The 23131-nt window shown below is 47.0% G+C and overlaps 1 protein-coding gene across 12 annotated transcripts in view; it reads right to left on the bottom strand.

The window, feature by feature from the left end:
- Positions 1 to 23131, bottom strand: part of LOC115402422 (uncharacterized) — a 654628-nt gene that overhangs the window by 489342 nt on the left and 142155 nt on the right. For 10 of the 12 annotated variants that reach the window (XM_030110960.1, XM_030110966.1, XM_030110959.1 and 7 more), the window contains 3 exons: positions 18068 to 18270; positions 16402 to 16614; positions 15627 to 15717 (listed from right to left, as the gene is read on the bottom strand). In XM_030110960.1, the coding sequence (XP_029966820.1) occupies positions 15627 to 15717; positions 16402 to 16614; positions 18068 to 18270 (507 nt within the window). Of the gene's footprint in view, positions 1 to 937; positions 1064 to 1787; positions 1899 to 2376; positions 2580 to 3426; positions 3619 to 15626; positions 15718 to 16401; positions 16615 to 18067; positions 18271 to 23131 lie in introns of all 12 variants that reach the window. The other 2 variants (XM_030110967.1, XM_030110961.1) reach the window with 2 other exon arrangements.

Below are 23131 nucleotides of genomic sequence, written 5' to 3'. Positions count from 1 at the left end.
CTATTTCTTCCCTCATTCGTTTTTTTAGAGCTTCCATTTCTTCAGTATTTTGTCTTTTCTGGGCTTCCATTTCTTCACTCATTTGTTTTTTCAGAGCTTCCATTTCTTCACTCATTTGTTTTTTCAGAGCTTCCATTTCTTCAGCTTTTTGTTTTTTCAGAGCTTCCATTTCTTCAGCATTTTGACTTTTCTGGGCTTCCATTTCTTCAGCATTTTGACTTTTCTGGGCTTCCATTTCTTCAGCTTTTTGTTTTTTCAGAGCTTCCATTTCTTCAGCTTTTTGTTTTTTCAGAGCTTCCATTTCTTCAGCATTTTGTTTTTTCTGGGCTTCCATTTCTTCACTCATTTGTTTTTTCAGAGCTTCCATTTCTTCAGCATTTTGACTTTTCAGAGCTTCCATTTCTTCAGCTTTTTGTTTTTTCAGAGCTTCCATTTCTTCAGCATTTTGACTTTTCTGGGCTTCCATTTCTTCAGCATTTTGACTTTTCTGGGCTTCCATTTCTTCAGCTTTTTGTTTTTTCAGAGCTTCCATTTCTTCAGCATTTTGTTTTTTCTGGGCTTCCATTTCTTCACTCATTTGTTTTTTCAGAGCTTCCATTTCTTCAGCTTTTTTTTTTTCTAGAGCGTCCATTTCTTCAGCATTTTGTTTTTTCAGAGCTTCTATTTCTTTGTGCAGCTCCTTCTGCAATAAATTGATGTCTGACTCACTTGGAGCAGTTGGTGAAGATGTCTGGAACAGTAGAGTAAAAACACAACAAGAAGAAGACCAATGTAAATACAAACCATCGTAAAGCCCCCATGTCACAGACAATTCTAAAGATGTCACAGCACTATCCATCAACAGCAGGTAGAGCGTTGTTGGACTTTTGAATGAACAGACCTCAGTGTGGAGGAACACTGGAGCTGTGTGGTTCCTCCTGGACAGAAGAGTTCTTACCTCCATGTTGCTGCAGGTTGCTGCCCATGGCTCTGGAATGTCATTCTCTGATGTCTTATTTTTCTTTGGCAGAAACCTGCTCCACCAGCTCTGATCATCCTGTTCAAATGTCTTTGGTTTCATTAACTAAGAAAACTAGACAAATGGCAAATCAATATCACATTAAAAAAACAAACAAATAATTTGAACAAAACCACCAAAACTTCAACAGTTCAACCGTCTGCGTCACTGTGACTGATAAACCAGGAAGTGGGCGTGGCTTCAGGGAAACAGGGTGATGTGTTGGAAGCGAAAGAGGAGACGAGTGGAGGGTCGTTTATTTCCCACTAACAGCGCTGACAGCTGTCATCCCAGGAAGCCACACCTTGACAGATGACGTCCGCCTTCATATCACTCGCCGTCTGCACCACACCTCCCCACGCCACCAAACCCCGCCCCTTCTAATGTGAGAACCCCCCCAGCAGACACCACAGTGAAGAATTTCAATGAATCAAAAAAAGGAAAAACAAAAAAAGGAAATAGAATAAAACAGAATAAAAACTTAGATACAATAGAAATTACAACAGAATATGAATTGAAAATTCTAATAAAATGGTAAATGGGCTACACTGATGAAGCACTTTTTTTTCCCCCACACTATAGTGGAAGAAAAGCGAAACAACTCACTGAATTTTATCTGACGTCAATCATCATCATCATCATCATCATCATCATCATCATCATCATCATCATCATCAGGTCGACCACAGAGCTGTTGAACATTTCTCCACATCTGATGATCTCTGTTAAAGACCTCGGTGTGGAGGAACACTGGAGCTGTGTGTTTCCTCCTGGACAGAAGCTTCCTTACCTCCTTGTTGCTGCGCTTCTTGTTTCCATCTTCAGGTGGACGTGGAGTCTTCTTCTGTTGATCCTTGGATCCAGGTTCTCCTCCACGGTCTGGATCTTTTCCATCACTGGTCTGAGATATGACCAGAAGAGAACGTTCTGGACCTCATTCTATAATTCAGCATTTAGACTTTTCATCAACTTCATTCCTTCAACCTCCTGGAGGAACTTCTGCTTTTGACTTGTTCACCAACTGAAGAAGGATTTTTAATGACATTCAATCATTCTTTGATGAGCCTGCTGAGATTCCATGAAATTAAAATGTTTGAGGAATTTAATCAGAGAAGAGAGGATCAATTCATTCAGTCAATAAATGTTGACTGTTATTAAAGCAGAGTGTCTGAATAGTTTTCCATGATGGAAAATTGTTGTCTGATGAGATCGTCTCTTTGTTTTCAGCCTCCTGCTCACGTTTGATTAAAGAACAGATTCTGTTAATTGTTCCAACATCAGACCACATCCATGTTCAGCAACAGTCTTCAGTCACTGTCAAAGAAAAATGTTCCTGAAGCTGAAATAATCCAGGATGAAACTGGAAATCAATCTGTTACCTCTAACTGGGAGAATCTGAAGAACTTCTTGATGTTTTTCTCCATGTTTCCGTTGAGTTGACAGCTGAGCAGCTTGTCCTGGTAGAACAGACAGTCCAGAGTCAGCTGGACTCTCCAGTCTGTCACCACTCTGCGGCTCGGAGGAATCACTTGTTCAGGATTGAAGGTGTGATGCATCACCACCAGAACGGCTGCTTTACCAGCTGGAAACACAATGATTAGCATTAGCATGATTCAATAGACGTCAGCTTCAATCTATAAGAGTTTTCTGCATCTCCTCATTTCTGTCTTATTCTACTTGTTGTTTATGTTTCTTCATGAAAAAGCAACATCCAGATTATAGAACATCTCCCTCAAACTACCTAAAGCAACTTAATCAGTCATGAGACACACTTTACACACAGTATTGAGGAACATTCCCTTGACTGACACACGACCAAGTCCATTTAATCTGAATCTTTTGCTCTGAGATGTAAACAATCGACGTTCAGGATGATGAACAAACAAGATCAGAAGGAAAAAATCATAGGAGCATTGGGGCCACTTGAAAATGTATAAAAATACATAATTTACATAATAATTTTTTTTTACCATACACTTCACGAAAATGACAGGCCTGTTTTTCTCTTCTTTTTCAGTGATGTTTTTCTTGTTTAATAAACCCCCTGTTCAGATGTTTGAGGTTCCTTATAATTCAAACTATTGCTGTCAGAGTTGCTGTTCAGCTGGAAATGTGTTTTTTAAGAAAAAACTCTTTTTCTCAGTTTTTCTGCCAGAGATTTTTGGTGAAACTGCCACATGTTCCACTGCAGATTATGAAAGAAATTTAAAGGTGACTTTGAAAGATTAGAGTCTCCTCTTTCTTTTGGTGGTTTCTGTGTTTAAACAAAACTCTTTAAAAATCTGTGCAAATGCTTGATCAGTCTGAGATTCTCTGCTCTGAAAATGTCTTGATGTGGATCACCTCCTCCACAGTGAAAGATGAGCAAATTTAACGCTCTTCTATTCAGCAACTGACCAATCAAGACAGCAGACAGAGACACTTCTCACCAGGAAGATGCTCCATGGCATCACGGACGTCTTTTCCAACCAGAGAAGAGATGGGACAGAAAACCAGACAGTAGTCAGCTTTTTCAGGAGACCTCGCCTCAGTTTGACCCAAAGAGCCAAAGAATTCAACAACAGATCGATGAGCTCCGTTTGTTTTTCCTGTCAAGATGGTGAAGAACTTCCTCCAAGAAGCTGGAAATGAACAAAACACTGAAGTCAAACTTCAAAGGATCAGTTCAACTTACTGTCAAAGTCGTTTCTAGAGAAATGTGCAATGTAATTTGATAAGAAACACCACCATATAACACACACACACACACACACACACACACACACACACACACACACGTTTGTACTTGTATCGTTGTGAGGACACTCATTGACATAATGCATTTCCTAGCCCCTTACCCTAACCATCAAAAATAAATGCCTAACCCTGACCTCTGCCCTAAACCTAACCTAAACCCAACTGTAACCCTAAATCAAAAACCAAGTCTGAACCTCAAAAAGGCCAAAAAAGGTCTTTTGAAAAGTGAGGACCGGCAAACATGTCCTCACTTTGCAAAAATGTCCTCACTCTGTTGGTGAAATACAAATTTTGGTCCTTACTTTTGGGTTTGCACAAGAACACACACGCACACACACACACACACACACACACACACACACACACACACACCCTGTTGAACTGGTTCTCAGTGTGATATAAACAGAGTTAATGGTTTCTCACCTGGAGCTTCGTCCTCTGACTCGCTTATGAAAAGAGAGGAAGTTGAAATGAACACAATGACAGGAAATGAAACACGACAGAGTTCTTGAACACTGCTTCATTCAGGAGATTAAACATTATTATATATTATGACAGATTATTTAAGACTTTTACTGACCAGATGTGTTGATAGTCGTCTGCCATGTCTGTCGTCTCTCAGAGGAAGAAGACTGTCCTCCTCTCTGAAATTCTTTCACTTTCACTTTCCAGTTTGGAGGAGGAGCTGCAGGAGGGAAGGACTGAAACAACCAAGCTGAATATCAGGCTACCAGCTGACTCAGGACCAGATGCGCCGTCGTTACTGGTTACAGATCTCTTCCTAAACTGTTCACTCAGGTGTCAAATCTAAATTTCTTTGTCAAACAAAAGGTCAGTGTCCTCAGATTGCATCGTCCCTTTGGCATTGTGTGAGCAGCACAACTCAACATGTGTAAATGTTTTATCTTTAAAGCAGAGGAACATGGAAACATCCCTGATGTCCACCTCTCAGTCTGAGCCCAGTCCTTCATTCACTATGGCTGTTGTGCCAGTTTGTGTTTTTTTTTCAGCTAACAGAATACATAAAGAGATATGATACAGAAAGAGAAAAAAAAAGCATTTTACAGGAAGAAAAATATTCAAGTTTTGATTCACACATTGCTCTCATACTGCCAAGGAAATTATATTTAAAGTCCGAGTTAAGCAGAAATAAATTTGTGTTATGAGTTTGTCACACTGCATAAACATGTCATTAACCACTGAGCCAAATTTGAATGATTAAAAAAATACTAAGTATATAAAATAAGGTCTCAAAATCATGGAAAAACAAGCACTTCTCTCTGCTGTGAAACGCTGGGGGCGTGTCAGCTGGAAGCGCTGGAGCCACGCCCACACACCTCCGTGTAACTGTGACAGTGACATCTACAATCACAATGGAAGCTAGCGCTAACAGCCTCATCAGACAGACCCAGCCCGACCAATCTGAGCCATCAGAGCCAGAAACTGACTCTGAGTCAGATGCTGAGGAGCTCAGCCTCGTTCCTCACAGTGTCCATCAGAATGCTCATTTATTTGTTTTAATTAAACAGTGGGATTCCCCCGGTCCGCACCAGTTCTAAGCCAGCTGCTGGGTGCCAGCTGAGTCGACCCGCCGGGGCCAGGCGGGGGGGCCGCCAGTCCGCAGCGGGGGAGATCCGCGGGAAGGGCCCGGCGCGCGTCCAGAGTCGCCGCTGCCGACCGCCGACCCGACCCCCTCCGAAACCGACCCGCCTTCCGTGGCAGCGTCGGACACCGCCCCGCGGAGGAACCACCACAACCCTGGACCCGCGGTGAGCCGACCCCCCCCCCCCGGGATGAGGGCAACCCACAAGGCGGGCTGCGCGGGTTTATTTGGCTGATGGCATTGTTCCCCTGCACACTGTGGCTCCAGGAAAGATGCAGGAGCGACGTGGAGGTGACATGCCTGGTTAGCTGACAGGCTGACTGGTTAGCCAACTGCAAACTGCAAACTCGTACGAAATGCTATCCTAGACTCGAAAGCGAGCGGGAACACCACCGATGCTAATGCGTTAGATGCATTTATATCACTTAAGCTAAGGGGCGGGTTTATGCTAATGAGGGCCCCATTACGGAACACGGCCCTGATTTCTGACCCGCCCATTAAATCCTGAACACAGAAGCGCTGAAAAAATTCTGTGAAGTCTACCTAATGGAGGAATGGCTTTTATATGTTGTAAAGAAACACATTTATGACCTATTTAAGGTGTTTAGAAGAAAATGGCTGATTTTTCTTAACTCAGACTTTAATTTCTGAGACATTGAGACATGTAGGCTACTAAGATATTTCCAGTTTGATGAAATGAATGACAAATACCATTCTGCTGTGAGCCGTTACAGCAGGGCTACTCAACTTACCATTGCTCCACATAGAAAAACATCTCTGTTTGCGTGGGCCGCAACCTAAGTTTGCTAATTTATATGACTGAATTATGTAAAATACATTTAAATAATGTAAGTAATATTCAATAATAAAATTTTAAATGCATTACAATAGAAAGACAACTGCATCAGTCTTTTGTAAAACTAAAATAAGACTTTGTTGAAAATATATCACATTAAGCCTTATAGATCTATTTGTGGCTGTTTTCTGCATTTCCAATAAAAAGCAAAAAGGTGAAATGGCATGACATTTGAAAAAAGTCAGATATCAAATTAAAAAATTAGGCTTTATTCACAAAATATAAATATACTTACTACACATATTCGCATTTTTTGTAACAAAACATAAGTATTTTTTTCTAAGTGTTTAAAATATTTTTCAAGCAATGCTTTTGAGAAATTCACTAAATTACAACAAAAATGCAGGTCTTTTATCCACAAAAAGGTAAATAAATTAAGGGATTCTTTACAAAAATAATTGGCCTACTCCTGCAAAAAATAAATGAAGTAAAAATTAAATCTTGTGCATCACAAAAAAGATCACCGGTGGCAAAAAAACAAAAAAACAAACAAAAAAAAAAACAATCATTGTAAAGCATACAAACATCTACAGGTGACCTACTTTTTGGAGAACAATGTATAACCAAATGACAGAAGAAAAACACAGGTTCTACTTCGTAAGTGCTTAGCCCGCCTACGGGCTTCGCTAGTGGCACTCCCCTTGGCGCAGCCAATCAACTGAGACAACAAAAGCTCGACGCACCAATCCCCTGCCGCCCGATGGCGCGGCTCCACGCCCCCCCCCCCCCGAGGGTATACCCCAAGCTGGAGGCAGCCATTCTCCCTTCTTCTTCCTCAGCATCACTTGAGACATTAAGAAGCCACAAGTTTCTTCGGATCAAGATGGATGGACCACCCGTGACCAGTCGCCATCGGGCGTCGGGCCTATCACCCTGCTCATCGAGCAAGATCATTTCAAGCGCTGCTTTGTCTGCGTCGGCTGACGGCATCACTGCCAGCGGCCTTCCTGCCTGCCTGCCTGCCTCACTCTGCCACTCGAGGTAACCCAGTGGCGAGCGGCCTTTATGGGCGCCGTCTCACCGGCTCCCGCGCATGCGGCAGCAGCAGCGGCGTCCCCGCGTCTATGGAGCCCACGCAACGCGACGGCGCCTTCTCCTCCTTATTCAGACCACCGTGAGACAGGTTAGTTTGCCCTTCTCATGATGTGTTGATGCAGTACTACTGCCTGAGCCCCCCGCGAGCCCGTGGAGCACCTCGCGGGGCTCTTCACCTCCGCCGCTCAACGCGGCCTCGCGCCTCCGCCGTAGCCTCCGAGCCGGCGCAGCGCGGCTTAGCACTCGGGCTAGCAACCCAGTCACGGACTCGGTCCCGGACTGCGGTGCTGTGTCCCGCCATGCCACCGTTCCTGGCCTGCATGCGGCGTGTCTGGGACGCCCCGCTCACCGCCAAGAGGACGGTGAGGGGCTACCGTTAGCACGGCTGTTGTGATACATCACTAAGGAGCAGCTAGCCTCCCCTCTTCCCGCGCAAGCTGGAGGGCCTCTCTCCCTCCCTTCTCTCGCTACGTGATAAAGCAGAGAATGGCGAGCGGAGCGCACGGGAAGCAGCCCGGACGCACAGCGCTATCACGGGCTCTCCCTCCACGCGCTCGCCGTGCTACTGCCGTGTAAGCGGGACGCAGCGGCGAGCTTGACCGCTAGCTCTCCCGCCGAGCGCGAGGCGCAAACGGAGCGCCGTCGAGGTCCTGCACGGCGCCTCGCAACGCTCCAAACTACTTTCCGCCGGCTTCCGCCTGTGTTAAGCACAGCGAGGCGTCAGAGCGGCGGAGCCACGCCGGCCGGGTCCCCGCTGATGAGCGCCCCGCCCTGGTAGCATTACCGTGGCCGGCAGCCCGAGAAACTTCGGGACCGCACCGCCTCTGCCGGGTTCACCCCCAACAAAGCGCTGGTCCGCGGCCCAGGAGCGGCCGCCCGCGCTCTTCATGGGACGCCCTCTCCAAAGCTGCATCTCTCAAGAGCAGCTATCCTCCCCCTTCCCGTGCTTGTATGACTGAGCATCAAGCTCGGCGGGGCTCTTCCCTCCCTTCGCCCCGCTATGTGATAAGCGGCGTAGAACGGTGAGCGGACTGCACACGGAGCCGCCTGGCCGCATGCACCGTCACCGGTTTTTCCTCCACGCTCTGCCGCGTGGCGGCTGTGGACGTGGGCACAGCAGCGAGCTGGGGCCGCTAGCTTTCCCCGCCGTGCGTGTCACGCAAGCGGAGCGCTGCCGATGTCCTGCCGGCACCCCGCAAACGCTCCAGGCTGCACTATCCGCCGGCTTCGGCTCATGTGAGTACGATGAAGCGTCAGAGCGGCGAAGCTGTGCCAGCCCGGGTCCCCACCGTGTTGTTATACAGCCACTCTACAACTTACTCACCGTTGCTTTATTGATACTTAATTCCTATTCATTTAGTTTTTGCTTTATTTTAACCTCCAAGCTTCCAGGAAGCAGATGCTTGATGAGGCTCTGCTCAGTTTCATCCTGAAGGACTGCCAGCCCCTCAGATTGTGGAGAATGAGGTCTTCAGGTACCTGGCAGAGAGCAATATTGCCAGGTCCCAGGATCCTTTACCATACTGGAACAACCACAAGACCACATACCCAAACCTCTTCAAGCTGTCATTGCAATTTCTCTGCACTCCAGCCTCATCTGTACCATGCGAGCGGGTCTTCTCTCCTGCTGGAGAAGTTGTGTCCAAAAAGCGTAACAGGCTCAAAACTTTGGAGAAACTTATTTTTCTGAATAAAAATTTGTAAAAAAAAAATCCCAGTCCACAAGCATCTTTATTCACAACACATTCACTTACATTTTCCCATTATGACACTTGTTTACATTATTTATTGACTGTATATAAAAACATCAAAGATATTTTAAACTTAAATGAAGATATGGAATAACACAATATAAAATACCATGACCTAAATTGTATTATTGTATATACTAGGTCATCAAATCAGCATCAGTTGAGTCTATAAACGAGGTGGCCTGGAGGGATTTTTAAGGTCCAGCAGGTGTCAGTATTCAGTGACACAGTATCAATACAGTATCAATACAGTTTTGCATTGTGTTGAAACGCTTCATGACGCCTCATTGACCCATCACTAAGTGCAAGATAAAACAGTTTTCTCTGAGTTTTACACTTTACATAAACTAAGGTTTTTAAATGTACTAATTTTAATGATTTTTTTTTATGAAATAAAGTCAAAGATAGAACAACCCCCGAGTTTAAAGAGTTGCTGGTGTTCTCTGTGCTGCTCTCGGATCTCTGCTCTTCAGTTTCTCGGTCTTCTGCAGAGTTTGCCATCGAGTTGCTGCCGGAGTTTCCTTTTTTTCCAGCACCACAGCGTCAGACTCTCGTCCACAAGCTTCGCCCTGAAGTGTTTCAACAAATTACTAGTGGTAAATGAACAACATCGCCCACCACCTTTAGCAATTTTAGCTTAGCAGAGTTTGCATTCTGCAAAGTTCGGCTCGTTTTCACTTATATAAAAGAATTTCCACACCGGCGGAGTTGTGGTGAGACGAGCAGCCGTTCTGGATTCATCCTGTTGTCTCTGCTCTGGATGAGACTCATGGAGAATCAGCCTGCTGCAGTGTAGCCCTGCGCCCAAAGACGTATAGAATGACTAGACCGCTCACGGCCCCCTGAGAGACGGCAAATCGCAGCTGACTTCCGGTAGGGGCAAAAAGCAGATTCAGAGTGGGACGCCAGCACGGTATGTGACTTTGTGTTTCGTGATTTACCAAGGTACAGTAAACTTCTGTGTTGGAATCAAGTCACAATGCTTGAGATACATTGTGAACACCAAGCCAGGAGACCCAGGAGTTTTTTTTTTATTTTTTTATTTATCTCCTCTGAAACAGAAGTCACAAAGACAAGTAACCTGCGACTACGGAATGTGCAATTAATATGTCATTGTGTGCATTTTTTCATTTACTGTGAACTTTTAATTAGGGACCGAGCCTGCCACCATGCCCGGAGGGCAAGGTCTCTATTGTTATTCGTTCGTTTATTGTCGTCGTTATCGTCGTCGTTATCGTCGTCGTTCTCTATTATTATACTAACGCCCAAATAAACGCCAATTTGACCCCCTAAACATGCACGAAAACTCACCAAATTTGGCACGCACATCATGACCGGCGAAAAATTTGATAAAATCCAAAAACAAACACGGTCGGCTCTCCAGCGCCACCTATATACCAAAAACGTCTAAAACAGTCGCTACAGCCCGCAGGAATGTCGCAGAGAGTTCTCATCGAGATCTACATTTCACGTGCTGACACCCCTGACCTAAATCCAACAGGAAGTCCGCTATTTCCCTTTCAAAGTAAAATTTTGCTCAAAATCACGCCTCACGAAAAAATTATCTCCTCCGAGACCGTTTGTCGTACAGACTTAAGAGTCATGCGACGTGAAAGAGGACAAATTTCTCTACAAAAGTTGTGAACAACTTTGTCAAAAGTCTAACGGTGTGGATTTTATTAGCGTTCAAAGTTGGAAGTCTGAAATCCTGCCTTTCTCCTGCCCTCATCCGTTATAATGGGGAAAAAAGGAAAAAAGTCGCCTTTTTTCAGCACCTCGCACAAGTGGCGACTGCGGCTAAACCGTGACTCCTATCAACAAACCGAGCACACACAAAGTTCCAGCAGGTTCTCCCCAACAAAATGATGTAACATAAGTGGGTAAAATATTATGATATATGTACGTTTACACAGGTAAGAAAAGGTGTGCGCTCTGCATTTTTTTTGCTCTCAGTTATAATGGAGCCGGATGGGGAAAAATCTCGCGCTTCTCACAAGCTGAGGCCTCTGGGGTCCAAACTAAAAGTCTGACTGCTCTGAAAGCCTCACCAACTGAAAGACAACTAATTTTCCTATCAAACGTGATATTTTTTGTTCAGTTATGCCAAACAGCAAAGGAACAAGGAGCAGTTGTTTCCCCAAAAAAGACTTATTTTCTCCTCTCTCCACTCTAACTCACATTACCATATATGGGCATGCATTGCAGTTACACAGCTGACAGCAGCTGTCAATCAAACTCTGACACTGATTGCCTTCATTCAGTGACTCTCAAAAGCAGCTGGGAGAAGCTAACAACTCCATGTTAGTGGATGACTGATGCCACCAGCTCCATGTTAATGGATGGAAAATGCTGAGAACTTCATGTTAGTGGATGGGAGATGCTAGCTACTCCATGTTAGTGGATGGAAGATGCTGACTACTCCATGTTAGTGGATGGGAGATGCTAACTACTCCATGTTAGTGGATGGGAGATGCTAACTACTAAATGTTAGTGGATGGGAGATGCTAGCTACTCCATGTTAGTGGATGGAAGATGCTGACTACTCCATGTTAGTGGATGGGAGATGCTAACTACTCCATGTTAGTGGATGGGAGATGCTAACTACTAAATGTTAGTGGATGGGAGATGCTAACAGCTCCATGTTAGTGGATGGGAGATGCTAACACCTACATGTTAGTGGATGGGAGATGCTAACAATTCCATGTTAGTGGATGTGAGATGCTAACAATTCCATGTTAGTGGATGTGAGATGCTAACAACTCCATGTTAGTGGATGGGAGATGCTAACTACTCCATGTTAGTGGAAGGGAGATGCTAACTACTCCATGTTAGTGGATGGGAGATGCTAACTACTCCATGTTAGTGGATGGGACATGCTAAAAACTCCATGTTAGTGGATGGGAGATGCTAACTACTCAATGTTCGTGGATAGGAGAGGCTAACTACTCCATGTTAGTGGATGGGAGATGCTAACACCTACATGTTAGTGGATGGGAGATGCTAGCTACTCCATGTTAGTGGATGGAAGATGCTGACTACTCCATGTTAGTGGATGGGAGATGCTAACTTCTCCATGTTAGTGGATGGGAGATGCTAACTACTCCATGTTAGTGGATGGGAGATGCTAACTCCTCCATGTTAGTGGATGGGAGATGCTAACACCTACATGTTAGTGGATGGGAGATGCTAGCTACTCCATGTTAGTGGATGGAAGATGCTGACTACTCCATGTTAGTGGATGGGAGATGCTAACTTCTCCATGTTAGTGGATGGGAGATGCTAACTACTCCATGTTAGTGGATGGGAGATGCTAACAACTCCATGTTAGTGGATGGGAGATGCTAACAACTCCATGTTAGTGGATGGGAGATGCTAACAGCTCCATGTTAGTGGATGGGAGATACTAACTACTCCATGTTAGTGGATGGGAGATGCTAACTACTCCATGTTAGTGGATGGGAGATGCTAACAATTCCACGTTAGTGGATGTGAGATGCTAACAATTCCATGTTAGTGGATGTGAGATGCTAACAACTCCATGTTAGTGGATGGGAGATGCTAACTACTCCATGTTAGTGGATGGGAGATGCTAACAACTCCATGTTAGTGGATGGGAGATGCTAACAACTCCATGTTAGTGGATGGGAGATGCTAACAGCTCCATGTTAGTGGATGGGAGATACTAACTACTCCATGTTAGTGGATGGGAGATGCTAACTACTCCATGTTAGTGGATGGGAGATGCGAACAACTCCATGTTAGTGGATGGGAGATGCTAACTACTCCATGTTAGTGGATGGGAGATGCTAACAGCTCCATGTTAGTGGATGGGAGATACTAACTACTCCATGTTAGTGGATGGGAGATGCTAACAGCTCCATGTTAGTGGATGGAAGACACTAACTACTCCATGTTAGTGGATGGGAGATGCTAACTACTCCATGTTAGTGGATGACAGATGCTAAGAGCTACTTGTTAGTGGATGGGAGATGCTAACAACTCCATGTTAGTGGATGGGACATGCTAACAACTCCATGTTAGTGGATGGGACATGCTAACAACTCCATGTTAGTGGATGACATATGCTCACAGCTACATGTTTGATTGATTGATTGATTGATTGATTTTATTTATTTCATTCTTTTTAAAAAGAAAGAAATTAAAAGGAACAGAAAGAAGTGAGACTTATGATGTCTGCCCCTATCAACATAAAATAAATGACAATTTGTCAAGACTTGTTAACATATCACAAAAAAAAGCAAAATTCAATACAACCATTTCATTGCCTGCGCCTTTAAGCTTGCATCCCATTTGGTTGCACTACCGCCACCTGCTGGTGAGGAGGGCTTACTACGCGTGGGGGTTTCTTGCTGAGTATCGGTGGCTGGCATCAGTAGCCTTCACGAGTACCCGATACTTTGAAATAAGGCCAGTATCGGCCCGATACGATACCTGGTATCGGTACTCGCACATCCCTAGTTTATATTAATAAAACATTGATAACATGAAAGATGAGATTCCAGAAAGTTTCAGATTTGTTGTTGGATTGATGCCAGCAGCCGCTGCAGTGAAGACAACAGGAATGGAAAAAAATGCATCAAATTTTCAAGAACAGTTTGAAGAGTTTGATTCCCAAAGACCAGATTTCAGACATGAACATCAGCCTCAGCTCCATCGCTCAGTCCCTCCAGCATGTTACCGGCCTGGGCATCTGGCTCTTTAAGAGCGAGGGAATTGTGGGTAATGTAGTTGGGTTCCTGGAAAAAGACGTGAGGTTGAGCGGGGTGTGAAGAGAGCGTTACTGTTTTGTTTTGGCCCGAATTCGCTCACTGTTTTTCTGTACGTAACTCGGCGACGGCGTTCTATTTTTTTTTTTTGTGTGACAATAAAGTCCCTTTTGAGCAAGACTTCTGCCTCCTTATATGACAAGGAAAACCGGACAGCAAGTTACCATCACGAGCCATTCTGGGTGCAGAGACCCGGTCTATTTCAGCGGTTCCGTACCACGGGTTAGGAGCCACTTAAGCTGAGGAGGTAACAAGCAGCTCCACCCTTCAGTTTGATCCCTTCACATCCACATGATCCACATGTTGGGATTCTTCCAGCTTTGGTCTCACAGGACGATCATCTGTGTTTCAGTGGAGACACAAAGAAAAAGCAGAAGAGGAGTTCTTTATAGATTTAACTGATATGATTCAAAACCAGCTGGATCTGATCAAAGAAACTGTCAACATTTAAACATCGTTTTAAAAATGTCAGTTCACAAACAGCATGAGAACCATGTAGTTTTCATGTTTGTCCACTAGGTGGAGCCCTCAATGAGTCCTGGTTCCAACAGCTGGTTCTACTGATGGACTTTATGATGATAGATTCATTTAATTCAGGTGTGTTGGAGCAGGAGAACACTGACAACATGGAGGACTGTGGCCCTTCAGGACCAGGTCCAGGACTACAGCAGGACCAGGAGAGTCCAGCCAGAGAAGTGAGCTGGTCCTGCTCCACTGGTGCTCAGCAGCCCGGCTCAGGACTCAGTCCCATCCTGACAGAGCGACAGCAGATGATGGAGCAGCTGGCTGACTGCACCAACAGCAGCAGCAGCTCAGAGGCTTCTGAAACTCTGGAACTCACAGCTCAGCTTCCATCTTCATCACATCAGCGCTGTCTGGCTGTCGTCACATGTGGAGCTCAGTAGAGCTGCTCCCACATTCCCGTCTGCAGAATCTCCACTTCCTCTTTCATTCAAACAAACCTTGATTGGGACCAGACTCTCAGTGTTGATCATGAAACTACAACTGTTTCACTTTTTAGCTCAAAAACTCAGAATTCATCAAGTCTGATGTTACGTGCCGAGGGCACGATTGGCTGTTGTCAGTTCCGGGTCAGGAGGTTGCGAAAGGAGAGGCAGCAGAGCTGGATGATGGTGCTCAAAAAGGTAGAGGTTTATTTACAAAAAAATGGTGAGGTGTCCAACAAAGGAAAAAGAACCAAAGAAAACGATGAGCAAAGGAACAAACAAGGTGGCTCAGGACGTGCTGCTGCAGGAGGGCAGGACCCGCTGGTCAACTCTCCCCCACAGGCAGCAGCTCCAGCTTCTCATGTTGTGGCTGATTGGCTCCACCTGGCATGGCTGATCCGAACAAGGGAGGTGAGGTGCAGAGCAGGAGAGCACTCAGACCCAAGACGGCCCCAGGGCTGTAACATCTGACTAGGAGGAGGAATCATCAGGGTTCTGGCTGCCTGCTCGCATCAGGTCCTGGCTGACTCTCCAACATCACATCTGAGGACTTCATCAAACCAAAGCCAGGTCCAACCTGTGTGGGGTCTGCATGTTCTACCTGAGCTGCTTCAGGAACATCTTGGAGTCTTTCAGCTTCCTGCCTGCTGCCTTCCTGACTGGAGAACTTTGATCTCTATGAACAGACCTCAGTGTGGAGGAACACTGGAACCCTGTGGAACCATGTGGTTCCTCCTGGACTGAAGGTTTCTTACCTCCATGTTGCTGCAGTTCTGGGTTCCATCTTCAGACCCTGGGTTCAGGTTCTCCTTCACTGTCTGCATGATGTTGACCATCACTGGACTGGGATTTGGCAGGAAGAGCATCTTGTTGCTTCAGCTTTGCCACTTCTTTCTGTAATTCGGTGTTTTGATTTTTCAGAGTTTCCATTTCCTTCTGCAGGTTCTGGAGGATCGTCTGCAGTGAACTTTCCTCCGACCCACTTGGACCAGCTGGTGGAGGTGTCTGGAGGAGTGAAGAAAAAAAAAGCAAACCAAATCATTTTGCAAAAAAAAAAAAAAAAAAAAAACCCAAAAACAAATAAAATTCTACAGCTGAACCATCTGTCACTGACTGACAACCAGGAAGTGGGCGTGGCTTCAGGGCGAAAAATTGCAATGATTAAAAACATGAAAAAGTTATTAGAATAAAACAGAAAAGCTAAAAATTATTATAAATGAAAGAACAATTTAAAACTGACTGGCAGAGGAAGAGAAAACAGAAAACAGGAGGATCCAATGAGATAAAAGATAACAGAGTAGAGAAGAATGGACACAAATGGATGAAGTGAAAATAATTACATTAAACTACATTAAAGAAGATGACAGAATACAGAAGCTAAACAGGAATAAAGCATAAGAAGAAAATAAAATAAAATATAATACAAAGTAAGAATCAATAGAAACAGATCAATGAAAGACGACTGTGGTGAGAAAGTGAAAAACAGAAAACTAGAAGACAATTTAGAGAGTGAAATGACAATAAAAATCAGTATTATTGGATATCAGGTCTGAAGCTGCAGGAACTTTCTAAAAGCTCCTGGATGCGACCAGACCAGAGAACATCTGTCAACATCAGCAGCTATTAACAGACCTCAGTGTGGAGGAACACTGGAACCCTGAAGTTCCTCCTGGACAGAAGGTTCCTCACCTCCATGCTGTCAGTGTTCTCCTGATCCGTGGATCCAGGTTCTCCTCTGACATCTGGAGCAGCTGGAACTTCACTGGACTTGGATTTGACAAGAGGATCAACTTCCTGCTTCAACTCTTTCTCTAATTCCTTCATTCTCTCTGGTATTTGCAAACTGTCTGAGAAATATTCAGTTTCCTCCATCGACCTCCTCCGACCATCCTGTTGAGGCGTCTGCAGTATGAAGTGAAACAAAGCAGAAAGTAAATCAATACCAAAGCAAACCAGGAACTATTGGAACAAAACAAAATACCAAAAACTCAACAGTTCAACTGTCAGACTGATAACCAGGAAGTGGGCGTGGCTTCCAGGAAACAACAGCGTTAAGAATTGAAATGGTGGTGGCTCTGATGGAGGTCTGGAGGTGGCGTCATCCTCCTGTCTTGTCTGCTGTTTTCCTGGTGGTTGTCTTTTATTTTTTTTATGTCTCTACGCCACACAGCGCCCATCACTGGATGTGGTCATTCTTCCTGATTAATTCAACCAACAGCTCGATAATGCAAACATTGGGGAGCTGCGGCTGTCCCGTCTAACTCTTTTTTTTAGAGTTTTAGACTCCTGCAGCTGTTGTAACATGTGCTCGTCTCTAGTTATTTTGCGTTGTAATGTTTTAAGATCACTTTCTAGTTGCTTTTTCTTTTAAGGCAATGCCTTTTTATTTTGACCACTATGTCAATACAGTTACCTCTCAACACTGCTTCAGCACCACCCCTTAAGGTGGAAGGAGAGACTGAACCATGACCATTAATGGTAAAGCAACCTTCCATTGTCTCTTAATTGTTGTTGTCTGGTTGCATCTGTAAACATGGACACATTTAGCCTCCAGTACCTAAAGTGTCTCTCTGAGTTTTAGCTTCACTTCATTTGTACTGGACCAGGATCAGATCATGTTATAGGTTCCACGGCACATTACTGAAACAAAGCATTATTCCATATCATTTATGAAGGTTTTTTTTTAAATGCACAACATTCTAGACTATGACCCCTGTACTGAAGAAACAAATGTGAAATGCTTTGTTCTTGGGTGAAGTGATCTCCAAACATGTACAAGTTCATCCAGCATATATTTGACTGCTTTGGATTTACGGCTCGGGGGTCCAGGCTCCTGGGATAATTTATCTTTTTTTTCCTCAGAACATGTTCTGGTCTCTGTCGGTAGTTTCATCACCTGAGTCGTCCTGACCAGATTCTGATTTTCATATCAATCAGGAGTTAAAGTTTAGCATAAATCAGCCAATCAGAGCTCCTCCTCTGCCCACGCGATGCCGTCATGTGACATCTGGTTTACAGTGTTCAATATGGAGACGTCCTGCTGGAAGCTTCAGAACGAGATTTCAGAACGCTGTGGGGGACGCCACGTTAGCTCCGCCCATATCTACAGCCCATGGAGGAGACATAACAGACGAGCTGTACTCAAACCTGCACTGTTCAGTCCCAACCTGTACCCTGTTGGACCTCCATAAGCAGCATTTTTGATGAAACAATACAACCTTTTAACAGTTACTGTTGAAGGTTCAATCAAACATCAGACCACATTCATGTTCAGCAACAGTCTTCAGTCACTATCAAAGAAAAATGTTCCTGAAGCTGAAATAATCCAGGATGAAAGTGGAAATAAATCTGTTACCTCTGACTGGGAGGCTCTGAAGAACGTCTTGATGCTGGTCTCCATGTTCCTGTTGAATTTACCTTCGAGCAATTTGTCGTGGTAGAACAGACAGTCCAGAGTCAGTCGGACTCTCGGGTCTGTCACCAGTCTGCTGCTGGGAGAAATCTCTCGCTCAGGATTGAAGGTGTGATGCATCACCACCAGAACGGCTGCTTTACCAGCTGGAAAAAAGATGATTAGCATTAGCATGACTCAACAGATGTTAGCTTCTCTTTTTTAGAGCTGGTCTGGCCAGATTTTGGCGCCAGCTTCCTACTGGGTGCAGGAGGATGACAGCGCCATCTGCAGTCCGACTTCTTCAGTACTGTGTCCCAGGTATGAGAAAGTTGATACGCCCCCTCTGCCCGGTTCACAGTCTGGGGGGCGCGTTTCCGGATCTCGATGGCCTCCCTGATCCAGCAGTGGCACTTGTTGCTTTCCGTGCCGATGATCTGGGCATGATCCCAGTCCATGAGGTGGTTTTCCCTCTATAGTGATTGGAGATGGCAGACTTTAGCTGTTCCTGCTCTGCCTGTCGTTTAGAGGAGCGTGTGCACGCTTTTGATGTTTCTTTTTCACATTCAGTGCGATGTTCTTTTGTCCTGATGTTGAAGGCTCTGCCAGTCTCCCTGACGTTGGATTTGTTGCACAACAAACAAGGTATTTCGGAAATAATATTGCATGGTGACACTTCCATACATCAGAGGGATCGCAGAGAGAATACAACGGGCCATGAATAAGCACAACATCAGCACCCCAGTAAAACCACACATAAAACTACGGCAGTTATTAGTACATCCCAAGGACTTGCACCGTTTGTCCACCAGAGGGAGCTCTGACTCCTTTCATATCCTTCTTAGTCCTCACTGCTGCTAAGCTACAACCAGGAAACACTGCAAACATTACTTTTGCCTCACCGAGCGGACGTGCATGTTTATTGTTGATGCTCCGTTTTCCCAGTGAACGACGAACGTGAGAACCATCACCCAGCAGTGTGCATGTTCCCTGTCAGCTGTGATCTGACTGTGTACTTTTCCTTGCGGTGCCCACATGCCGTGCGGCGCCAGTCTTCCTCATTTGGGAGGATGATGTTGGTTCATTCTTGCCGCTGTTCAGTTTTCCACATGGAGTCACTCAGTAGTTTAAATGAGTGTTTTTTTTCCTGAATGATTAACCGACGGAGTGTCGGAGTTTGTGCCGGCAGGAGCGCTCGTTTCTACCCCCGTGCATTTCAGGCGGGTGGTGTTAGTCTATGTTATATTGTTTGTCATTCAAATAGACCCTCCAGGAATCCGCAATTCCGTGATCGCAGAATTTTTTGCGGAAATCACATCTGTCTGCGGATTCACGGACCTTCGCTGGATTTTAATGCGGAATCTAAACTTTTTCTCTGCAGATTCCTGGTGGGTCTGTTCAGTAGGGGAGGGGTTAATAATGATTACCATTACTGTCTGTGTGCAGCAACCGTCATGATGTTGTGTCACTCTTAGTTTTACTTTGGCAGAAACTACTACAACGTGACTGGCTGTAACAGCATCTCACAGCCGCTTATCCGGGGCCGGGTCGCGGGGGCAGCAGTCTCAGCAGGGATGCCCAGACTTCCCTGTCCCCAGACACTTCCTCCAGCTCTTCCGGGAGGATCCCAAGGCGTTCCCAGGCCAGCCGAGAGACATAGTCTCTCCAGCGTGTCCTGGGTCTTCCCCGGGGTCTCCTCCCGGTGGGACATGCCCGGAAAACCTCCCCAGGGAGGCGTCCAGGAGGCATCCTGAACAGATGCCCGAGCCACCTCAGCTGGTCCCTCTCGATGTGGAGGAGAAGCGGCTCTACTCTGAGCTCCTCCCTGGTGACTGAGCTCCTCACCCTATCTCTAAGGGAGCGCCCAGCCACCCTACGGAGGAAGCTCATTTCGGCCGCTTGTATCCGGGATCTTGTCCTTTCGGTCATGACCCAAAGTTCATGACCATAGGTGAGGGTGGGAACGTAGATTGACCGGTAAATCGAGAGCTTCGCCTTTCGGCTCAGCTCCCTCTTCACCACAACGGACCGATACAACGACCGCATCACTGCAGACGCTGCACCGATCCGCCTGTCAATCTCACGCTCCATCTGTCCCCCACTCGTGAACAAGACCCCAAGATACTTAAACTCCTCCACCTGGGCTAGGGTCTCTCCACCTACCTGGAGAGGGCAAGCCACCTTGTTCCGGTCGAGGACCATGGCCTCGGATTTGGAGGTGCTGATCCTCATTCCTGTCGCTTCACACTCGGCTGCGAACCGCCCCAGTGCATGCTGTAGGTCCTGGTTCGATGAAGCCAACAGGACATCATCTGCAAAAAGCAGAGATGAAATCCTGTGGTCCCCGAACCGGACCCCCTCCGACCCCTGGCTGCACCTAGAAATTCTGTCCATAAAAATGATGAACAAAACCGGTGACAAAGGGCAGCCCTGCCGGAGTCCAACATGCACCGGGAACAGGTCCGACTTACTGCCGGCAATGCGGACCAGACTCCTACTCCGGTCATACAAAGACCGGACGGCCCTTAACAAGGGGCCCCGGACTCCGTATTCCCGGAGCACCCCCCACAAGACACCACGAGGGACGCGGTCGAATGCCTTCTCCAAATCCACAAAACACATGTGGACTGGTTGGGCAAACTCCCACGAACCCTCGAGCACCCTATGGAGGGTATAGAGCTGGTCCACTGTTCCACGACCAGGACGAAAACCGCATTGTTCCTCCTGAATCCGAGGTTCGACTATCGGTCGGATCCTCCTCTCCAGTACCCTGGAATAGATTTTCCCGGGGAGGCTGAGGAGTGTGATTCCCCTATAGTTGGAGCACACCCTCCGGTCCCCCTTTTTAAACAGGGGGACCACCACCCCGGTCTGCCAATCCAGAGGCACCGTCCCCGACCGCCACGCGATGTTGCAGAGACGTGTCAACCAAGACAGTCCCTGCACATCCAGAGACTTGAGGTACTCAGGGCGAATCTCATCCACCCCCGGTGCCTTGCCACCGAGGAGCTTACCAACCACCTCGGTGACTTCAGCTTGGGTGATGGACGAGTCCACCTCTGAGACCTCAGCCTCTGCTTCCTCCACGGAAGACGTGGCGACGGGATTGAGGAGGTCCTCGAAGTATTCCTTCCACCGTCCTGTGATATCCCCAGTTGAGGTCAGCAACTCCCCACCTTCACTGTAAACAGTGTTGGCGGAGACCTGCTTTCCCCTCCTGAGGCGCCGGACGGTTTGCCAGAATTTCTTCGAGGCTGACCGATAGTCCTCCTCCATGGCCTCCCCGAACTCCTCCCAGACCCGAGTTTTTGCCTCCACAACTGCTCGGGCTGCAGTTCGCTTGGCCTGCCGGTACCCGTCAGCTGCTTCGGGAGTCCCATGAGCCAGCAAGGCTCGATAGGACTCCTTCTTCAGCTTGACGGCAGCCCTTACTTCCGGTGTCCACCACCGGGTTCGGGGGTTGCCGCCACGACAGGCACCGGAGACCTTACGACCACAGCTCCGAGCAGCTGCTTCGACAATGGAGGTGGAGAACATGGTCCACTCAGACTCAATGTCTCCAACCTCCCTCGGGACATGAGAGAAGCTCTCCCGGAGGTGGGAGTTGAAAACCCTGCTGACAGAGGGTTCCACCAGACGTTCCCAACAGACCCTCACAATACGTTTGGGTCTGCCAAGTCTGTCCGGTTTTCTCTTCCGCCAGCGAATCCAACTCACCACCAGGTGGTGATCGGTCGACAGCTCTGCTCCTCTCTTCGCCCGAGTGTCCAAAACACACGGCCGAAGGTCAGATGACACAACAACAAAGTCGATCATCGACCTCCGCCCGAGGGTGTCCTGGTGCCAAGTGCACTTATGGACACCCCTGTGCTCGAACATGGTGTTCGTTATGGACAAACTGTGACTAGCACAGAAGTCCAATAACAGAACACCACTCGGGTTCAGATCAGAGAGGCCATGCGATCCAATCACCCCCTTCCAGGTCTCACTGTCGCTGCCCACGTGGGCATTGAAGTCCCCCAGTAGAACAATGGAGTCTCCAGTCGGAGCACTGTCCAGCACCCCTCCCAGGGACTCCAAGAAGGCCGGGTACTCTGCACTGCTGTTCGGCCCATAAGCCGAAACAACAGTGAGGCACCTATCCCCGACCCGAAGGCGCAGGGATGCGACCCTCTCGTTCACTGGGGTGAACTCCAACACATGGCGGCTGAGCTGCGGGGCTATAAGCAAACCCACACCAGCCCGCCGCCTCTCACCGCGGGCAACGCCAGAGAAGTGTAGAGTCCAGCCCTTCTCGAGAGGTTGGGTTCCAGAGCCCAGGCTATGTGTGGAGGTGAGCCCGACTATATCTAGCCGGTATCTCTCAGCCTCCCTTACAAGCTCGGGCTCCTTCCCCCCCAACGAGGTGACATTCCATGTCCCTAGAGCTAGTCTCTGTGTCTGAGGATCGGGTCGCCGGGCACCCTGCCATCGGCTGCCACCCAATCCACATTGCACCCAGCCCCTACGATTCCCTCGGCGGGTGGTGGGTCCACCGGAGGGTCGGCCCACGTCGCCCCTTCGGGCTGAGCCCGGCCGGGCCCCGTGGGCAAAGGCCCGGCCACCAGGCGCTCGCTTGCGAGCCCCAACCCCAGGCCTGGCTCCAGGGTGGGGCCCCGGCTGCGCCATACCGGGCGACGTCACGGGCCTCGATTGTAATATATTCATAAGGGCTATTGACCTGCCCTTGGTCTGGCCCATCACCCAGGACCTGTTTGTCATGGGAGACCCTGCCAGGGGCATAAAGCCCCGGACAAAATAGCTCCTGGGATCATGTGGGCACTCAAACTCCCCCACCACTTTAAGGTGGCAGGTCAGGGGGGAGGACAACATGTTTTTGTACTTGAAAATTCCTCTCTGTTGGAAAGTTAAACAAATACTAAAGGACAAAGTGTTGTAAAAAAAAGTGAAATGTTCTGCCTGCAGTTGATATTTTTGTTGTTGGAAGGGTTTCGGGACCAAAACAAAAGTTATTTTATTCATTAAATA

The sequence above is a fragment of the Salarias fasciatus genome, chromosome 15 (genome assembly GCF_902148845.1).
Source record: "Salarias fasciatus chromosome 15, fSalaFa1.1, whole genome shotgun sequence".
NCBI classification, from domain to species: Eukaryota; Metazoa; Chordata; class Actinopteri; order Blenniiformes; family Blenniidae; genus Salarias; species Salarias fasciatus.
This window is presented reverse-complemented; position numbering and strand designations above follow the sequence as displayed.